Here is an 18,275-nt window from a genome sequence, read left to right on the forward strand (position 1 = left end):
TGCTGCTCCCGAGTGACAGCTCGGGCGGCCAATGAGGGGCCGGGCCCGGGCGCCGAGCCTATGAGAGCCGGGCTCCGGGGGGCGGGCCGCATGGCGGTGGCGGCTGCCGGGGGCGGTGGCGGCGGCGGCCTGGGGAGGCGGCGGCCTGGCTCGGCCTGGCGTGGCCTGTCAGGGCGCGGGCGGCGGCGGCTCCAGCACCATGTCCCTGCAGTACGGGGCGGAGGAGACGCCCCTCGCCGGCAGTTACGGCCCGGCGGACTCGTTCCCAAAGGACTTCGGCTACGGCGTGGAGGAGGAAGAAGAGGAGGCGGCAGCGGCGGGCGGCGGGGTTGGGGCGGGGGCCGGCGGAGGCTGTGGCCCGGGGGGCGCTGACAGCTCCAAGCCTAGGATTCTGCTCATGGGGCTCAGGCGCAGCGGCAAGTCCTCCATCCAGAAGGTGAGTGGGGCCTCGTCGGCCCCTGCGCCCCTCCCCCTCCCTCCTCTACCCGGGGGCGCGGGTGGCCGCCGGGGGGGAGGCCCCGAGGAGGGCGGCGGCTGGGGTGGCCGGCCGGGCTGTCCCAGCGCGCTTTCTCTTTTCCTCCGGGGAGCAGAGCCCGGGCGCGGCCCTCGCCGGGACCCCGATCTTGGAGTCCACGCCCAGGTCAGCCGAGGCCGACTGGGTCCCCGCGCTCCCCGAGTGGTCGGAGCGAGGCAGGTGCCCGTGGCACCGCCCGGGACCTCGCCTCCTGGGACCCAGCCCCTGTACCATTCACGAAACTGAGACTTGTTCCCCGGTTCTAACTTGGAGAACTTCGCACACTCCGTCCCCGGACCCGGTTGTGTTTGTGCCTCTCACTTCAGGTGATCTGAGTTTTCAGGGCTTCCCAGGTGAGCCCCAGGGAGCAGCGTCAGAAAGAGTAGTGACTCTTTGGCCTTTGTAATGCTTGCTCTTGTTACTAGTACGAAAGAGACTTCACTGTGACATTTGTGGGATTTGGGGGCTGTTCTTCCACCTATTTTAGTACTTGTGGCCCGGTGAGTTTAATTACTAGTTATTTTCCCCCGTTTGTGTGTGGCTACAAAAATTTTGAGACCTGGAGAATATTTGCAGACCTTTGTCAGTCCATGTGCTTTCACTTGGGCAATGTCGGGAACGGATGGAGGGTTCCTCACTTTTTAATAAGGGGGAAATAGAGGCAGGGTTGACCTCCTTCATCAGCCATGGCTCTTACACACAAAGTGAGCTGGCGATAAAATGCTAGATACCTGACCTTTTGCCCTTTCCACTCTGTTGCAGAGGTCTCTCCAGAATAAATCTCTGCATGATATTCTGTAGACATGATGTTTTTAAAAAGTAACCTTCTTCCACATGTAATGGATTACTGTGTTTTATTTATCTTTTACCTTTACAGCAAAATCTGAGTACATTTATGGTAGGTTTTTAGCAAACTGATTTTAATTCTTTTCACTTGTTACTCACTATCTAAGCCTTGGGAGTAACTATCCATTTTCCTCATGTAGAAAGTAACAGAGAGGCAAATTAGTTTTGTGTTAGAATTGTATAGATTGTGATAATTTTGATTCTTAACAATTGCCTTTACCATTTCTTTGGGAGCTGTCTTTTCCCTGTCAACTCCCATTCTTTCCCCTCCCCACATATATTCCTCCTCCCTCAATATGTCACTTTCTGCTTGGTGTAATTTGCCTTTGTTTCATTTCTTCCACACGACTGCAAACCTATTGAGGGCAGGGTCCAGTCAGTTTCATTTCTGATTATTTTTCAGAGCCTGATGTGGGCATTCCAGTAAGTTTTCAGTGAACAAAACTGCTTAAACTTTAGCTATAAGTTTTCATAATCTTAAAGCAGATTTTGGCAGAATTGATAGTTTTACAGAAAAAAAATCAAACTGAAATGAGAGACATTGCTACTGCTAGTATTGAATACAGACAGAAAATAGCAGAAAAGTTTCAGGTTTTCTGGTGATTTGGTTTCAGTAATTTGGTGTCTTCTGTTAGAAGTTAAAGGATAGTGGGTACCAGTGGATACACCATTCACTTTTTACCTCTTTTAAAATTTTTGCTATAGGATTAAGTTCTTTAAATTATGTTAATTCAGGGTGGAGTTCTGTATTTTAAATAAAAAGTGGAGTAGTTATTAAATTGTTTTCTTTCTTTTGACAGGTGGTGTTTCATAAAATGTCACCCAACGAGACCCTCTTTTTGGAAAGTACCAACAAGATTTACAAAGATGACATTTCAAATAGCTCCTTTGTGAATTTCCAAATATGGGATTTTCCTGGGCAAATGGACTTTTTCGACCCTACTTTTGACTACGAGATGATCTTCAGGGGAACAGGAGCTTTGATATATGTCATTGATGCACAGGTAGTTAGAAATGATAATGTTTACTTTTCTTCTTTGGTGACGGAAGATGTAGGAACAAAGGAAAGTTGTTTATTTGTCATGTGCTTCTTGCAGCTTATTTCTTTGCCAGTAGATTCCCTAACAGTGCGAGAGATGTACCTGCAGAGGTGCTTTGGGAACAGGCATGCCATTGTGCAAGTACAGAATATCAGATGACTAGGAGATATGGTTTATATCCCTGAGTTCTAGTTAGTGAGCAGCGTTCCATTTTTGTTAATAGTAGATATTGCTGTACTCTATTAACTATTACAATAGTGATGTCACTCGCTGAAAAGGTCTCATCAGTGCCCATAATGTAAGGAGGAATGTGAGAACTGAGTCAGTAAATATTAAAGTGAATAGTTTCTTTAGTTGACCAAGTAGGGTTTAGCCCAAGGAGCACTTATTGAGGGCCTAGAATGTGGCGGGCACTCAGACTGATGGGACGTGTCTCCATCCTTAAGAATCTTACTTTTTCTAAGCTTAAGCATTAGTTAGGAATGCTTTCTGAGTGACAGGCTCTGTAATGGCTGCTTTCATATACATGACCTAATTAATGTCCTCACAAAACTGGGAGGTATGTACAGTAATTCTGATTTTATGGGTAAGTAAACTGAGATCACAGAGTTTAAGCAACCTGCTTAAAGTCACACATCTAATAAATGGCAGAGCTGGGATTACTTTAAAAATTCTGTTGGGAAGAAGTGTCCATTTCCCATTTCCTTTCCTTATATTATCAGTATTAAAAATTACAAGCATTAACTTGGTAGTTGAATTCTTTATCTTGAGCGATTGAAGATCTGTTTAGTGGTATAAGTTAATGTATTTGGATGTTTGAATATTTATGAATAATTGGGATAATATATTTTCTGTGGTTGGGGAAAGAGGTAGTTTGAGGCTTTCTTAAGATTTCTTTTTAAAAAATATTTTGTTCTGACTTACAGGATGACTACATGGAGGCTTTAACAAGACTTCACATTACTGTTTCTAAAGCCTACAAAGTTAACCCAGACATGAATTTTGAGGTTTTTATTCACAAAGTTGATGGTCTGTCTGATGATCACAAAATAGAAACACAGAGGGACATTCATCAAAGGGCCAATGATGACCTTGCAGATGCTGGGCTAGAAAAACTCCACCTTAGGTAACAACCTGTGTGTTTGATATGAGAGCCCTGGAAAGTGTGTAAATGTATTCCCATCTCTGTCATTACAAACACGTAGCTCTCTGTTACTGGTATACCCTTCCCAAATCCGTAATGTTTTTGATCTCTTTGTTGTTGAATTCAAGCAGGTTTGGGAGCCTGATGTTATGAGAAGTTACTTTCCCCCTTTTTTGCATTTTCCCAGAGGTGGAAGTCATGTGAAGTGTGTTTCTGTAGGTGCGTTTACAAATTCATCTCAAGAGACTGGAGTCAGGCTGTTTCCTCATGGCATAAGTCTGCTTTGGGGCTCCCCTCTCTTAGTTTCATTATTATTATTATTTTTTTTTCCTTTTTGCCTCAGTTCAAGGAATCTCTGTCGCATTTGTTGTAAAAGTGTAGCTTGAGCTTTCACAGTATCTGTTTCAGTAGGAAGAGCTTTTTAAAGAGGGTACACTTTAATGTCTGGACTCTAATGTATCTTGTTTATGTTTTTTAAAACACTTATGCTTTTATGAATCTCTAAAAATTGGGTTAAGTGAGTGTATCTTATCATGTTTAAAGAACTCTCAAGTTTAAAGAACTGCCGATTCATAATTAAATATTAAGAAATTATTAAAGAACATCTACTAGATAGGATTGATGATTTGTGTACTTGTGTTCTGAAAGTGTATAAGAGATATTTCCTACATCTTATTTATTTATTTTTTTATGGTTTAGGTAGAAATGACTAATAAAAAGTACCCAAGAAAATGTTCTTTTGATGATATAAACAGCTTAAAGGGGAAGCAGGCGAGAGACAAACCATAGCTATTTCCTTATCCCTGGTCTGTTATAATGACTTCTCTATAGGCTCAAGCCAACCCCCATTTTCCAACCCCTAATATTCTCTAGGGCCTCTGGCTCCAAGATCTTTCTGTTATTCTCCTAGGAAACCACATAGAAAAGTCTCATTGACCTCTAGCCTGGATTAAAATATGTGCAAGTAATTCAGGCTTTAAAAAAATTCAGCAGTATTTGTAGGAGAAAGTGAAAGTATCTTCCCATAAAATTCTTCAATCTTATTCTTCCACCATGAATGATGGATTTGAAGCCACGATTGTCCTGTGTTCTCCAGTGCCCATGGGAACCCTTCTGATCCTCTTAACACCATGTCTGTGTCCCTTTCCAGGGCACCCCACCTCATTGGTACGCACCATCCCTTTTTCCAGTTCTCTGTGGGGCCCTAGGCCTTGTTAACAGCATTAAGCTTTATTAATAACTAGCAGGCCTATGGATGAGGCTGTATTTGATTTCCAATTTCCAGAAACTTAGCTTACTATGAAATGCCCTGTGGCTTGGAGGTTCTTCCCTGTCCCCATCCACCTCCAAGCCTCATAGTTCCTGCAGGACCTTCTCACATTGCCAAAATATTCCTTTGACCCTAGTGCCTGTGGGGGGATCATCTTGGTCTCACCTGTGCCACTGTTCTAACATCTAGATTAGAGCCCCATCTAGGTTAACTTCTTAGGTGAGCTCTTTGAAAGTATCTTTGAATCAGGTACAAAGTGTGATATAAACAGTTATGTGTCTCTGACTTTGTAATTTGTGTTTATAATTATATAATGGATACAACTTTATAACGAAGCGTGTATTTCCTGAGTGAAAAAGTAGGTACAATTGACCACACTGTTATTGTTAAAGGTCTCTCTCTCTCAAATATGTGTTTGGTTAAATCTACAAGTTTTACTTCACTGTGCATCCTCTTAGGCCTCCAGATAGCTGTTCCATTCTCTCTAGAGCCCCTGCTCTCATCCTCCTTAATATGTTATTTACATAAATTCTAAGCTCCAGTTTTATTCATTCATTTATTCACCAAATGTTTATGAGCACTCTTCAGGGTAGTGGGCCTGCAGCTGTGAGCAAGGCTGACAGAGTCTCTGTCCTCATGGAGCTTATATTCTGATGAATGAGACAGCTCAGAAGCACTTATAAATAAATGTATAGTATAATTTTAAGTATTTACCAGTGCTGTGAAGAAAAACAAATTAGGGGAAAGGGGTTGAAAGTAATGGGTACAGGGGTACTATTTTAGGTAGGGGGGTCAGGAAGGAACTTTCTGAAGCAGTAACATTTTAGTAGAGACCTGTATTGTATTCTTATTTAATAAATGTCACCTATCTCCTATGAGCTTTCTCTTTTATCTTGGTTTTTGTCAGTTATGGGCTTAAGAAACCAAGGTTTTTGGATCAGATTGCAAAGACTTAGGTGAACATTCAGGTTTCTGCATCTGAAAATGCTTCCCTGTGTACTGCCTCAATTGCCCTCTGTGTAAATGCAATGAAGGGATGGAGAGCTACAAGCCAGGTGGGGAAACTGCATTTGTCATCTTGCATGATGGGGATGGTACACAAGATAAAGAGGCTTTATTTGAAGTTACGGAAATCAAATGTTAAGAAACTTAAAATTTTATGTATCATGATAATTGTCACTGGACTTAAGATTTTTCAAATTAATCAAACTATGTTGTGTTTTTCAGCTTTTATTTGACTAGTATCTATGACCATTCAATATTTGAAGCCTTTAGTAAGGTGGTGCAGAAACTTATCCCACAACTACCGACCTTGGAAAATCTATTAAATATCTTTATATCAGTAAGTGAGCTATTTAATTCACTGTAGTTTCTGGTTCCGTTTTTGTTGAATATATTTGTGTTATCAAGTTCTCCAAAAAATGGCTGGAATTAGTCTGAATCAAGCTTAAGGACTAATAATACAATTAAGTGTAAAGTAAGTAATAAAAACATTTTAAAAATGGCTTGAGGGCTTCCCTGGTGGCGCAGTGGTTGAGAGTCCACCTGCCGATGCAGGGGACACGGGTTCATGCCCCGGTCCGGGAGGATCCCACATGCCGCGGAGCGGCTGGGCCTGTGAGCCATGGCCGCTGAGCCTGCGCATCCAGAGCCTGTGCTCCGCAATGGGAGAGGCCACAACAGTGAGAGGCCTGCGTACCGCAAAAAACAAAAAAAACCAAACAAACAAACAAAAAAGGCTTGAGTTATTTTCTGAATTTTTTCCTTCATACTCACTTTTTCTTGTTTTAAAATGCCCTGATGAAAAATTTTCTCATGCTTTCTGAATTAATATCTTCATGGTATCTATTTCCTGAAGGAAAAGTAGTAAGTAGGGTAGACTGGGTTTTGGGAATTGGACTTAATCTCTGCCTTATTGGAGGTCACATTGAAAAATTGATCCTTTCCTTACTAACTATAATCTGTGTCATATTTCACATTACTTATTTTGAGGATTCAGCTTAATAAAAAAGGATATTCTTCCAATAAATTTAGCATTCAGCCACTATATTTCCCAAACATTTCTTTGAAGGACTCAATGTGTAGTGATCCCCAATTCTTTGGGCTTTTTGGGTTATGCTAGATGTTGACGTGAAACATTCTTTTATGGTTTGCTAATTGCCACATCAAGCCTTTCTGGTAGCAAGGTCATTTGAAGCAGAGATTGATTATTGCCACAAAAAGGATTATTGAAAATGTAGCATGGCTTGATTTTTGGAGAATTTTTTGGGTGTGTGTGTGGCGTCTTAGGAAATAATTCATTTAAGTAAAGAGGATGAAGAAAAAACAAATTTGACTGGTGCGATTATGTCAGTAAATCAGAGCAGAGAAATAATTCCACTTTTATTCTTTGGATAAGAGAAGTGTCTCCTAAGCAAGTACTATTTGCTCTTTTGGTTTTAGGCTGTATAATTAAAAATGCTCTTGGATGTTAATCAGTGATTCAAGATCTTTGATAAGTTTACAAATGTGATTCTTAAAAAAAAAATGAACACTCAACTTTGTTTTTTCAAGAATTCAGGTATTGAAAAAGCTTTTCTCTTCGATGTTGTCAGCAAAATCTACATTGCAACAGACAGTTCTCCTGTGGATATGCAGTCATATGAACTTTGCTGTGACATGATTGATGTTGTAATTGATGTGTCTTGTATATATGGGTAAGTTGTACATATATATTTCTGCAAGATCTCAGATACGGGGAAGACTACCAGCCTGATTTGTCAGGGGGATTAATTTCTGAGGCGTCTAGCAAGTACTGTATGAAGTAGAATTGTTCTGACCATAGTGCTTCAATTTGGAGCATGATTTCTGTGTGGGTGGGCCGCTGGGTCTTACTCCTTCGGAATAGGTGGATAAGAGCGGTGTGACTAGTGCCAGACTTACTATCACTGAAAGTTTCACCTGCTATTATTTGGGGGCTTTGTACTGTGTCTTCTCACTACTGCGACTTAGCTGGATCAATAAATAAGATTAATTTATTTAAAACACTCTGAATAACAAAGTATGTACTGGTTCCTAATTTAATCTCAGGTTTTGTGGAACTGAGGGATCCTTAATCTTTCAAAGAGCTCAGAAACAAGGAAATCAGAATTCTGGATGTCAGAAGAACTTATAAACATTTGACCTATACATCTAAGTTTCCAAAATAAGTCTCTAAAATATAAACTCTTGTTTTATGCATATTTACCACACTCTATACAGAAATTTGTAAAAGCTGGCAAAGAAGTGATTTTGTAGAATAACCCAGAGGACAAGTGAAAACTTTGGTGAATTTACTGGTGTTTCAAAAGAAACTTTGGTGAATTTACTGGTGTTTCAAAAGCCAGTAACCTCTGCAGCGTCTAATAGCCCTGATTCATCTCATGTATTAATATCAGTCCTCAGAATGCACTTTCTCGATGCTCTGACACTACCTTTGCTTTCTGATACCTGTGTCCTTTATCTGTTGTTCCTCTCTGCTCCACCTAGTCTAAATTCCTCTTTCATCTCTCTGTCCCTACCCTTTACCTTGCTCTCTCCGCCTAACTTGTCAGTGTCTTTGTCCAGCTGCCTCTGGGTAGGAGAATGCATTTGTGTTACCTCTTCTTTACCTGTCTATTCTTGTCTTGCATTCCTGTCTCTTTTTCAGTTTTGTGATTATATGCTCTCCTTTGTTTTTATTCTTTCCACAGTGAAAATGAGATTTTGTCCATAGGTTATGCAGAAAAGTTTCATGTTCCTATTCCTAATTTTAAAAATAGATGAAATAGAACATTCGCTTTTTCTTTAAAACAAATCAAATTTTCATAAGCCAATTTTTATAATTAAAAAAATCAAATTTAGTTATAAAGTTTATTTTCAGTATAAGGTACACTGTAAACTACATTATATATGATAAAGTACATTATAAAAAAGAAGAGAAATAGCCATTACTTCGTTATTAACACAATACATGTGTGCAATTTGGTATGCTTTATTGAAGTTCAGTTTGCTGCTTATTTGATTTTTTTTTTTTTTTTTTGGCTGCATTGGGTTTTCATTGCTGCTTGCAGGCTTCTGTTTGTTGCAGTGCGCGGGCTTCTCATTGCGGTGGCTTCTCTTGTTGCGGAGCACGGGCTCTAGGTACACAGGCTTCAGTAGTTGTGGCACGCGGGCTCAGTAGTTGTGGCTTGCGGGCTCTAGAGTGTAGGCTCAGTAGTTGTGGCGCCCAGGCTTAGTTGCTCTCTGGCATGTGGGATCTTTCTGGACCAGGAATCGAACCTGTGTCCCCTGCATTGGCAGGCAGATTCTTAACCACTGTGCCACTAGGAAGTCCTGCTTACTTGACTCTTGATTTATGTTTTTTGAATGGGACCGTATTTATTTATTTTAGTTTTTGTATTTACTCCTTTTTCACTGATGGCAGTTTTCATATTTCAGGTCCTTCTTTATTTGTAGAGGGTGTCAGCACCAATTAGTGTGAGGGAAGATTGGAAACCTGCTGTGTTCCATGCATCCTAGGTGAACAAGGTGATGTGAGCGCAAGGAATGAATACTGCAGCATGGGCTGCGCACCCATAGCTAAACACAGCTTCTGTTCCAATAAGGGCGAGTGGGCATTCTCCTTTCTCAAAAGACGTTCAGGAAACTGGGTGGAAACCCTTATTGTTGTGCAAATGTGACAAAATGCTGAGTTGGGAAACCTCTACTGGATGATACTTTGTTTTAAAACAGGTTAAAGGAAGATGGAAGTGGAAGTGCTTACGACAAAGAATCTATGGCCATCATCAAGCTGAATAACACAACGGTCCTGTATTTAAAGGAGGTGACTAAATTTTTGGCACTGGTCTGCATCCTTAGGGAAGAGAGTTTTGAACGAAAAGGTAATGCATTTTTAAAAGATTTCTTCAAGTTCTTTGTCATAATTTCTTAGGTTCTTGAAAGCAAGAAAAAACAATATTGCAGTGTTAGAGGATTTACCAGCTCAAACTACTTTTGTGCCCTCCCGTCCACGTAGAGTGCAGACTTTCTCCTGCCTTCTTTTGGCCTTCTATTCTAAATCAAGTTTTTTATTCTAGCCTCTCTCATTTTACCTCCTTCCATTACCTGTCTACTGCCTACGGTTTGGCTTCCACCTGAACCAGTCTGCTGAGGCTGTTTGAGAGGTTACTAGGTCTCCTTCTTCCTGCGTTCAGTGGCCTTTTCTCATTCTGTGGCCTCTTCAGCCTTCTGAAGCATGTGACCCTGTCAGTCCCTCCTCCCTCAAGCTTTCTTCTCTCTGCTTCCCTAAAGCAGAACTCTCCGGGTTCTTCTATGTGTTTGTTTCTCTGACCACCTGTCCTGTTTCTACTGTTTTTCTTTTTGAGTGTTCTTCAGAGCCAGGTCTCCTGCCCACTTCTTCACTTAATTCTCCTGGTCAGCGCATCTAATCCATGCCTTCCGTTAATCTTCTCTGTGTAGTTGATTGAAAAATTCACCTCTCCAACTCTGGCTTGGGCCTGTGTTTCCATCCTGTGTTTGGAGCTATTAGTAAGACATCTTCACTTAAATATTTTATCTTGTCCATGGTGTCAAAAACTGATGAATATTTTCCCCTTTGTTTCATGACCATCCTGGCTGCTCTACTTCTGTTACTCGTTACGCCATTTTTCTGGTGTCCAAGCTTAGCTATGTGCAGTCAGGTAATCATATGGTGTAATTGCCCATGAGGCTCTTGCAGATCATCTCACAGAGAGCATTCTGTGTTTTCCTTTTTCCATTCTTTTCCTGTGTTTACATTCAGTTTTCACCAAATCTTACCATTTGTTTCTTGGAACTGTTTCTCGGGTGTCCTTTCCATTTCCACTGTTGGTGACTCCAATCCAGGTCCTCATTCCTCCAGCCTGTGGTGCTGCATTCAACATACATATTAAGGGCTCAGCATGTATCATCTTTTATTCTAAAGGCAGACTAGATTTCAGAAAATTCCTTTTATCATGTTATTTAACTACTCAAGGATCTATAGTAACTCTCTGTTATTCACTGCAACAAGTCCCTGCTCTTCTGCCTGGGTTTGTGATATTAATTAATATTGAATGAATTAATGTTATTTCACTGATACTACTGAAATATTTTAGATATACAAAGTGTTTTGGGTACAACAAAAATGTGACTATTCACCTTTGAGCTTAAGAACTGAAACATGACAAATACATATTTGTCCTCTGTGTGTTTCTCAGTTGAAACCCCCCTCTTGCACTCTGTTGAATGTAGTGTTTTCTTTTTCCTGTGCATGATTTAGTCTTTCACTTCATATCTATCCTTAAACAATATAGGATATTGTGTATCTTTGTGTAAATGATGTCCAAAGGTAAGTTGTCTTCTGCAACTTGCTTGTTTCTCTTCATTCAAGATTGTTTTTGAGATTTATCTGTATCGATAGATGTAGCTCCAGTTCGTTCATTCAGTTGTCACTGCCACACAGTAGTCTATGGATTGCATATACCACAATTTATATTCTTCTTGCTGGACATGTAGATGATTTTTAAGATTACAGATAGTTTTGCAAGTAATGCTCATGAACAAGTTTGCCTTTGCACATATGGAGAATTTCTCAAGAGTAATAAGTATTTAGGAGTGAAATTTAAAGAGGACATATGTCTTCAGCTTTATTAGGCATTATTGAATTGCTCTCCAAAGTGGCTTTATTTTCACCCCAGACAGTGCTTTGTGGGAGTTCTTGTCACTTCATGTCTTTGATAATGTTTGATATTGTTAGACTGTTTAGTTATTGTCAGTCTGGTAGGTGTGAAATGGAACCTCATTTGGCTCTGGTTTTTATTTCTTTAATTATGGGTTAGAGCAAGCATCTTTTTCACTGCAGGTACCCTTTTATGTCTGTTCAGGTGTCTTCTCTGGTAATTTATCTGTTCATATACTTTTATCTTTTTTGTACTGTGTCTTTTTTGTACTTCTTAGGAGTTCTTTATTTTTCTCCATTCTAATCTTTAAAAATTTTTTAAACTTTTGGTTATGGAAATTTTCAAATATACACAAAAGTAGACTAGCACAGTGATTCCATGTACCCATCTCCCTGCTTTCACAGTCATCAAGACATGGTCAGTCTTATTTGCTGTATATCCTCCTCACAACTAATTATTATCTTTTGCTCTTTTGTTGTGGAAACTGTCAAACACAAAAAAGTAGAGAAAATAATGTGAGGAACCCCTTTTTATCTATCACCCAGATTCAACAGTTATCAAAATCATAGCCATTCTTATTTGCTTGCTATACCTTTTTCCCTACTGGGTTATTTTGAAGCAAATCTCTAACATCAAATCATTTTGTCTATACAGATGTCAGCAGGTGTCTGTAAGAGGTAGTGCGCTTTTTAAAGCATAGCAGTGTTACCATCAGTAGATGTGTAAAAAAAAAAAAAGAAAACTTAACAGTGATTTCATAATATCATCAAATATCCAGCCAGTGTTCACATTTCCTTGATTGTCAGTTTAATTTTACCATTTGCATAGAAGTCAGTTTTAATGTAGTTGAACTTATTAAAACTTTTATTTTTTCCTGAATCTGAAGGACCTCTGTAATTTGACTCTAACCTGCTTATTCAGACTCCATTCCCAGTACTTCTCCCCAAATTTCTCTACCCCTATCTCCAGCCAGACCAGTTTCTTTCCTGTTGTCCACCTGTGTGCTGTGTTTCCTCACTGCCGGCTCCCTGCTGTGGTCTTGTGATTCTGCCCTCCTTTCCTGCCCGATTAAATCCTGCTCGTATCCTCAGAGCTCTGCCTCACACCTGCAGCTTTCATTGCTGCTCTTGCCCTGCACTTAGCTCTCCCACCTTTGGACTTCTTTCCCAGTAGTCATTTTAACATCAGATTGTTGTGATTTCTTTCTCGTGTGCTGTCTTTACGTCCCAGTATCCTCGAGGACATAAGTCCTCTCTTTCTGCTCTGCCCTTCTCAGCACTGGCTTCTATTCTCAAGTTCTCCTTGTGATCTGGAATGGCTCCTGGAGCTCCAGCAATCTTATCCATATTCTGGACGTTAAGGAGGAATGGGGAGGAATAGGGAAGTCTTCCTTTTAAGGAGACTTCACAGAAGTCTCACACACTTGTATTTATCTCAGTGGCCAGAATTGGCCATATGTCCATACGTACCTGTAGGGAGCCCTTTGTTTGACCAAAATCTTATTTGGAAGCCAGTTCATAAAGCAGATGAGGATGGAGCTGCCTTACCTCCCGTATAGGGGAAGCAGGCTTCCTGAGGCTCTGCCTGATGCGCCTCTCTGACACCTCTCAACCCCATGGCTCTATTGAGCAGTTTGCAAAACTGTTCCAACTGTTTCCTTCAGCTTTTCTTTGGCTGCCTCAGAGACTTGTAAAAGGAAAATCTCGATAAATCAAAAAGTATTTTACTTTCACTTTAGATTTCATTGTAAATTTTCTTAGCAAATTTGTCTTCCTGATTGATTTTTTATTTACCCTGGTCACTTCCAGGCCCTAGAGGTAACCAATGTTAACACTTGGGCATACGCTTCATCATGTTGCCAGTGTGAAGAATTCCTCAATTGGATATATGTTTTTAAATACATATCAATTATTTTTTTCCATCACCAAATGTTTCCTAGTAGATAGTCTCCCAGTTGACATTCAGGAGGCCTGATCTCCTTTTTCTCTCCTGCAGGTTTAATAGACTACAACTTCCATTGTTTCCGAAAAGCTATTCATGAGGTTTTTGAGGTGGGTGTGACTTCTCACAGGAGCTGTGGTCACCAGACCAGTGCCCCCAGCCTGAAAGCGTTGACACACAATGGCACGCCGCGAAATGCCATCTAGCCTGAATGCCGGTGGTCGGGGTCTGTGCCAGCTTATTCTTCACTCCAGGGTCAGATGCCATGTGCTACAGGACATGGAAGTTGCCGCTTGTGGGAGTCTGGTGCCTGTTGCACTAGAGACAAGGGGTAGAGTTTCTCATTTGGATGAAAACCCCTTCAACCAGTGGTGTGCAACTGAAGCTACTATTTCTTTTTTAAAAAAAAATGGCAAAAAAGAATTCTATAGACCACAGACCTCAAGTGTCTTTCTCCTCTTGGGGGTCCTACTTTAAGTAGTTGGGATATTTTGGACCTGGAGATAACATCACTTACCCATCCTTACCAGAGAATGTTGCTGTCAATTACCAGTTGAAAATAATAGAAAGAACTGAGTTTTTATATGCTTCGCTTAGATTTTCATTTGAGTAGTCTCTGAAAATCCTGCCTTGCTTAAATTCTAACACTGCCTCTCAGATTTCAATTTTGGACCTTGCACACCTCAGACCTTCTAAATGCATTTGCTTGCTAACTCAGAAGACACATGGTCTGACTGCAGCAAAGGACATTCCTGTATTTGTTTCTGAGGAAATGAGAAAATTTTATGCTGCATCAAGTCGAGAGCAAGGCTCAACAGTGGCCGCTGCATTAGTTCCCTTGGAAGTGTTGAAGAACAAACTTTAAAACAGAAGAAAATTTTTGCACCTGTGTTTTGGGTACCAGACATCTGGGTTCTTGCTCCCACGTTAGATAAATGATTCTGATCACTGTAACAAAGGGAATTTAAAAAAATTTGTTTTCCCCGCAATCTCCTCCTCTTAGGAGGGAAATGCATTGTCACTGAATTATGTAGCTCACTTTTCTTTAAACTTGATACCAGCCCCCACGTTCCTTTTATTCTAAGCTATCGAGATCCTTTAAGAATTGCTGTTTTGTTGATCCTGAATGACCCTAAGGCACTGGTGGACTGCCCACTGGGACTTGAAGAGAACACATGGCACCACGGCGTGTCGTTAAACATACTTCGTCTTCAGTATTCTGACGCCAGGTGTCAACTGTGGTACTTTCTTCACCTAGGATATTAATTCATAATTGTTTCTTTTTGTTGAAGGTTGATACCCTTTTCCATTGACTTAAACTTACACGTTATTTTTACTCCACATGCCCAGTAGTCATATATTCCAAAGCCACTGGACCACTTGAGTACATAAGTGCCACTGTTTAATGAAATATGTATATTCAGGTCTGTAAACCTAACCGTGTGACTTGGAGTGCTTCCTGCAGACGATTCTGACTGTTGAGTATTTACATGGACCATGGTGATATCCAAAAAAAAAAAAAAATGCTTTTATATTTATAGATTATTTCATTGAACTATATAAAATGGGTATCAATAAATGTATTTACTCCAGAATAAGTTTTTTATTTGCCTAAGGTAATAGAAGGTTGGGGTGATGGAACACTGGCTTGTCCCGCTCTGTCATCATCCATTTCTTCTTCTTCTGCTGCCTCATATGGTTAAACTGCCTTATGTCTCAAGACTTCAAGTTCTGTCCTGTTGCAGGAATTTCATGCCTTGTGTCCAGATAACCATCTCCTGGCCCGTTTCTATTTAGGGTAGGAGGTCTAGGTAAAAATGGTGTTTCATAGCAACAGATCTCACTCATGGTGGGGAGTATCCAGGGCCTGGCATAATTGATGTATGATATCCAAACCAGGAAGCGGTTCAGGGGATGAGATGAGTAGAATACAGTATACAAAATTTGCACTGATTCCAGCTCATTTTTCATTTCTTCCAGTTTCTGAGATACTCATTATTGACCCTTCAATGTTAAGTTCTGCTTACATAGTTAGGTTGGGTCTCAACTGGTTGGAGTAAAGAGAGGAAGGAAAGAAAGGAGGGAAGTAGAGGTTGAAAGATCTTTAATTTCATGATTGGATTACTTTAATTTTAAAACAATTGGAAATCACAAAAATAGATTTAAAAAAATACTATCTAATCCTGTATCCTTTTTGAAATTATGGGAACTGAAGTCCAGAGGAGTAAAGAACATTGTCTAGGGTAATAGGATGAACATATTAACTTAAACTCCAAATCAGGATACTGTTGAGAGTGGAAGGGATGCCATTAATAATTATGCCAGAGCAATGGGTGTAAACTACGCTGTTCTGGGTAAACCAGGGGGCAACCCAGTCATAGATCTAGTTAGTAGTGAAGTGGGGGCCTGTGCTGCAGACCTGGCAGCCCAGTGCTGCCTGCCTTCATCTCCAGCCTCAGGCTCCCATTGACTCAATGGAGATGATGCCTCAAGATGAGTGTACCATGGCGTATAGGTGCCCAAGAAATATTTTTTCCTACTACTGTGGAAAATTACAAATTCAGGGAGTGATTAAGGAGAACAGGTGAAAAATGGTGGAATAGAAATAAAGTGAATGAAGAAAGGGGACAACTCAGGAAAAGGAAATGGAAAAATCAGAAAACTATCAAGGAGGGTTTGCCTGAAATGTTTTGCATCTCGATGGGTGTTTATCTTCAACTGGCTACCTCAGAGAGCTGGGAGAGACGGTGAAATAAAACCTTTTAAATCTTTTGCAGCAGGGTGTTTTGAGCTGTTCTACATACCACTACCTCTCCTGTTCACACACATTCATACATACACACATTCACACATGCACGTGTACACACACAGACACGTATGTAATGATGTCCCAATACAGAATGTTCAAGGTATTTGGAATTGTATTAATTTACCTCCTACGTTTAGAGTTCTGTGTGTACACAGAGAAGCGATTTTAAAGATAAAATTATGATTGTCACAAGTTTAATGTGTGTGATTCGTGGGCTTTGTTAAGATCCTCTATCTGTCCTGTTTTGTTTTGCAAATGCTGAAAGCTCTTCCAGTTATATCCAGAAGAGGTTAATTAGTGGATATCATTATTGTTTTTCACCTAAGCTAGCAAAGTAACTTTAAACACGCCCCTTCTTTCCCCCAGAGACCCCGAAGGAACACAGTCTTCCAAGGGACTATAGGTGGCAGCTGGGCATAGCTGGAGTGTATTTCTCTTAATAGCATCTTCCTTGAACTGCTCCTACGGAGTTGGGAGTCCGGACGTGTAAAGCACACGCGGGAGGGACATGAAGGGACATCACCTACTACAGATTATTTCAGGTGGTTTCTGTGTGTATTACCTCATGTAATCTTCACAGTACCTGGTGAGGTAGGTCCTCTATTCTATTTGCAGATGGGGAAACAGGCCTGGAGAGGCCTAATAGTGAGTGGTGGAGCTAGAATTGGAATCCATGCAGTTTGATTCCAGAACCTGCATCCTTAAATCACCACTTGACCTTGCTTCCCTAGTAGGGAGGGAGGGGTTTACTCATGGGGTGTTTTGCAGAACATGAATTCTATAGTTAAACTTTAGAAACAGCATTCTGTAGTCTCTGCTTGGAGATTTACTATGTACAGTCAAATATTAAATTCTCTGAGAAGACCTGCAATAGAGAAATCTGTTTACCTTGGTTTATATCCCACGTTCCGAAGGTTGACTGTTTTAAGAAATGCCTATTTAAGCAGCATATAATAAATATACCAAAGGACACTTTACTGGAATATTTTCAGTGGGATTGGAAATAGGATTTTTATTCCATTTCCCAAGTGTCTTAATACAACCTTTAGTGGACTGGTGGTAAAATAAGAGGAAATTTTGTGCATTTTCACAATTGAGATTAGTAGCTCATGCTGTTCTTCAGCCTGGAATCTGCTTCCCTTGGCTTATAGAAATTCTGTTCATCCTACCAAGGTCAGCTTAAATGCCATATCTTCTACAAAAGCCCTCTAACCACTCCCCCTCCCCAGCACCTTGACGTGGGTGGGTCTGTTCTCTGCTCCCTTTCTTGGGTGACTTGCTCATCACCTGTCCTTATAGGTAGTGATGGGGAAAGCATATTTTCTACTCTGTAGCATTTCTCCAATATCCCGTATGTTGAAGAAAACCCGTGCTCATTTAAGTGTCCCTCACTGCAGATTTTTTTTTTTTTTTTTTGCGGTACTTGGGGCTCTCACTGTTGTGGCTTCTCCTATTGCGGAGCACAGGCTCCGGACGCGCAGGCTCAGCGGACATGGCTCACGGGCCCAGCTGCTCCGCGGCATGTGGGATCTTCCCGGACCGAGGCACGAACCCGTGTCCCCTGCATCGGCAGGCGGACCCTCAACCACTGCGCCACCAGGGAAGCCCCCTCATTGCAGCTTTGATGTGAAGGCAGTGATGCTTTTCTTGTGTGGGCAGTAGCTTGTAGCTTTTTACCCGGTCCGGCTGCAGTGTCCATTTCCTTAGTGCTTGACCTCTAGGTGGCGGTGTTGTATTATTTAAACTCAAGCTTTCCGGCTCCTGCCCGTTGGCTCTGTTCTGAAAGTTTAAATTACCTGTATCACCTAAGTGTACACTTAACTTAGAGATCCAAAGGATTGCTTAAGTTACTTCTCCTGAAATCATATTCAGTGATGACTTGAGACACTGTATTGGAAGTGAAGCTGTTTGTGATTTTCACTTTTTCTATTCATTATCAGCTTTTTAACAAGGGGTTGGATAGGATGAAGGTCATAACATTCTTTGTTTCATGGATTACGGGTTACAAGGGGGCTTTAAGAAGACCACACCATG

The 18,275-nt window shown here is 41.0% G+C and overlaps 1 protein-coding gene across 1 annotated transcript; it reads left to right on the forward strand.

The window, feature by feature from the left end:
* The first annotated feature begins 110 nt into the window (after window positions 1–110).
* RRAGC (Ras related GTP binding C) lies at window positions 111–15,030 on the forward strand. Its single transcript, XM_081225822.1, has 7 exons — window positions 111–436; window positions 2,161–2,364; window positions 3,327–3,526; window positions 6,042–6,156; window positions 7,368–7,510; window positions 9,546–9,694; window positions 13,487–15,030. Exons 1-7 carry the CDS (start codon window positions 200–202, stop codon window positions 13,636–13,638), a joined length of 1,200 nt encoding a protein of 399 aa, XP_081081948.1. The 5' UTR covers window positions 111–199; the 3' UTR covers window positions 13,639–15,030.
* Window positions 15,031–18,275: the final 3,245 nt, after the last annotated feature.

Source organism: Mesoplodon bidens (genome assembly GCF_964165515.1).
Source record: "Mesoplodon bidens genome assembly, chromosome: 2".
Taxonomy (NCBI): Eukaryota; Metazoa; Chordata; class Mammalia; order Artiodactyla; family Ziphiidae; genus Mesoplodon; species Mesoplodon bidens.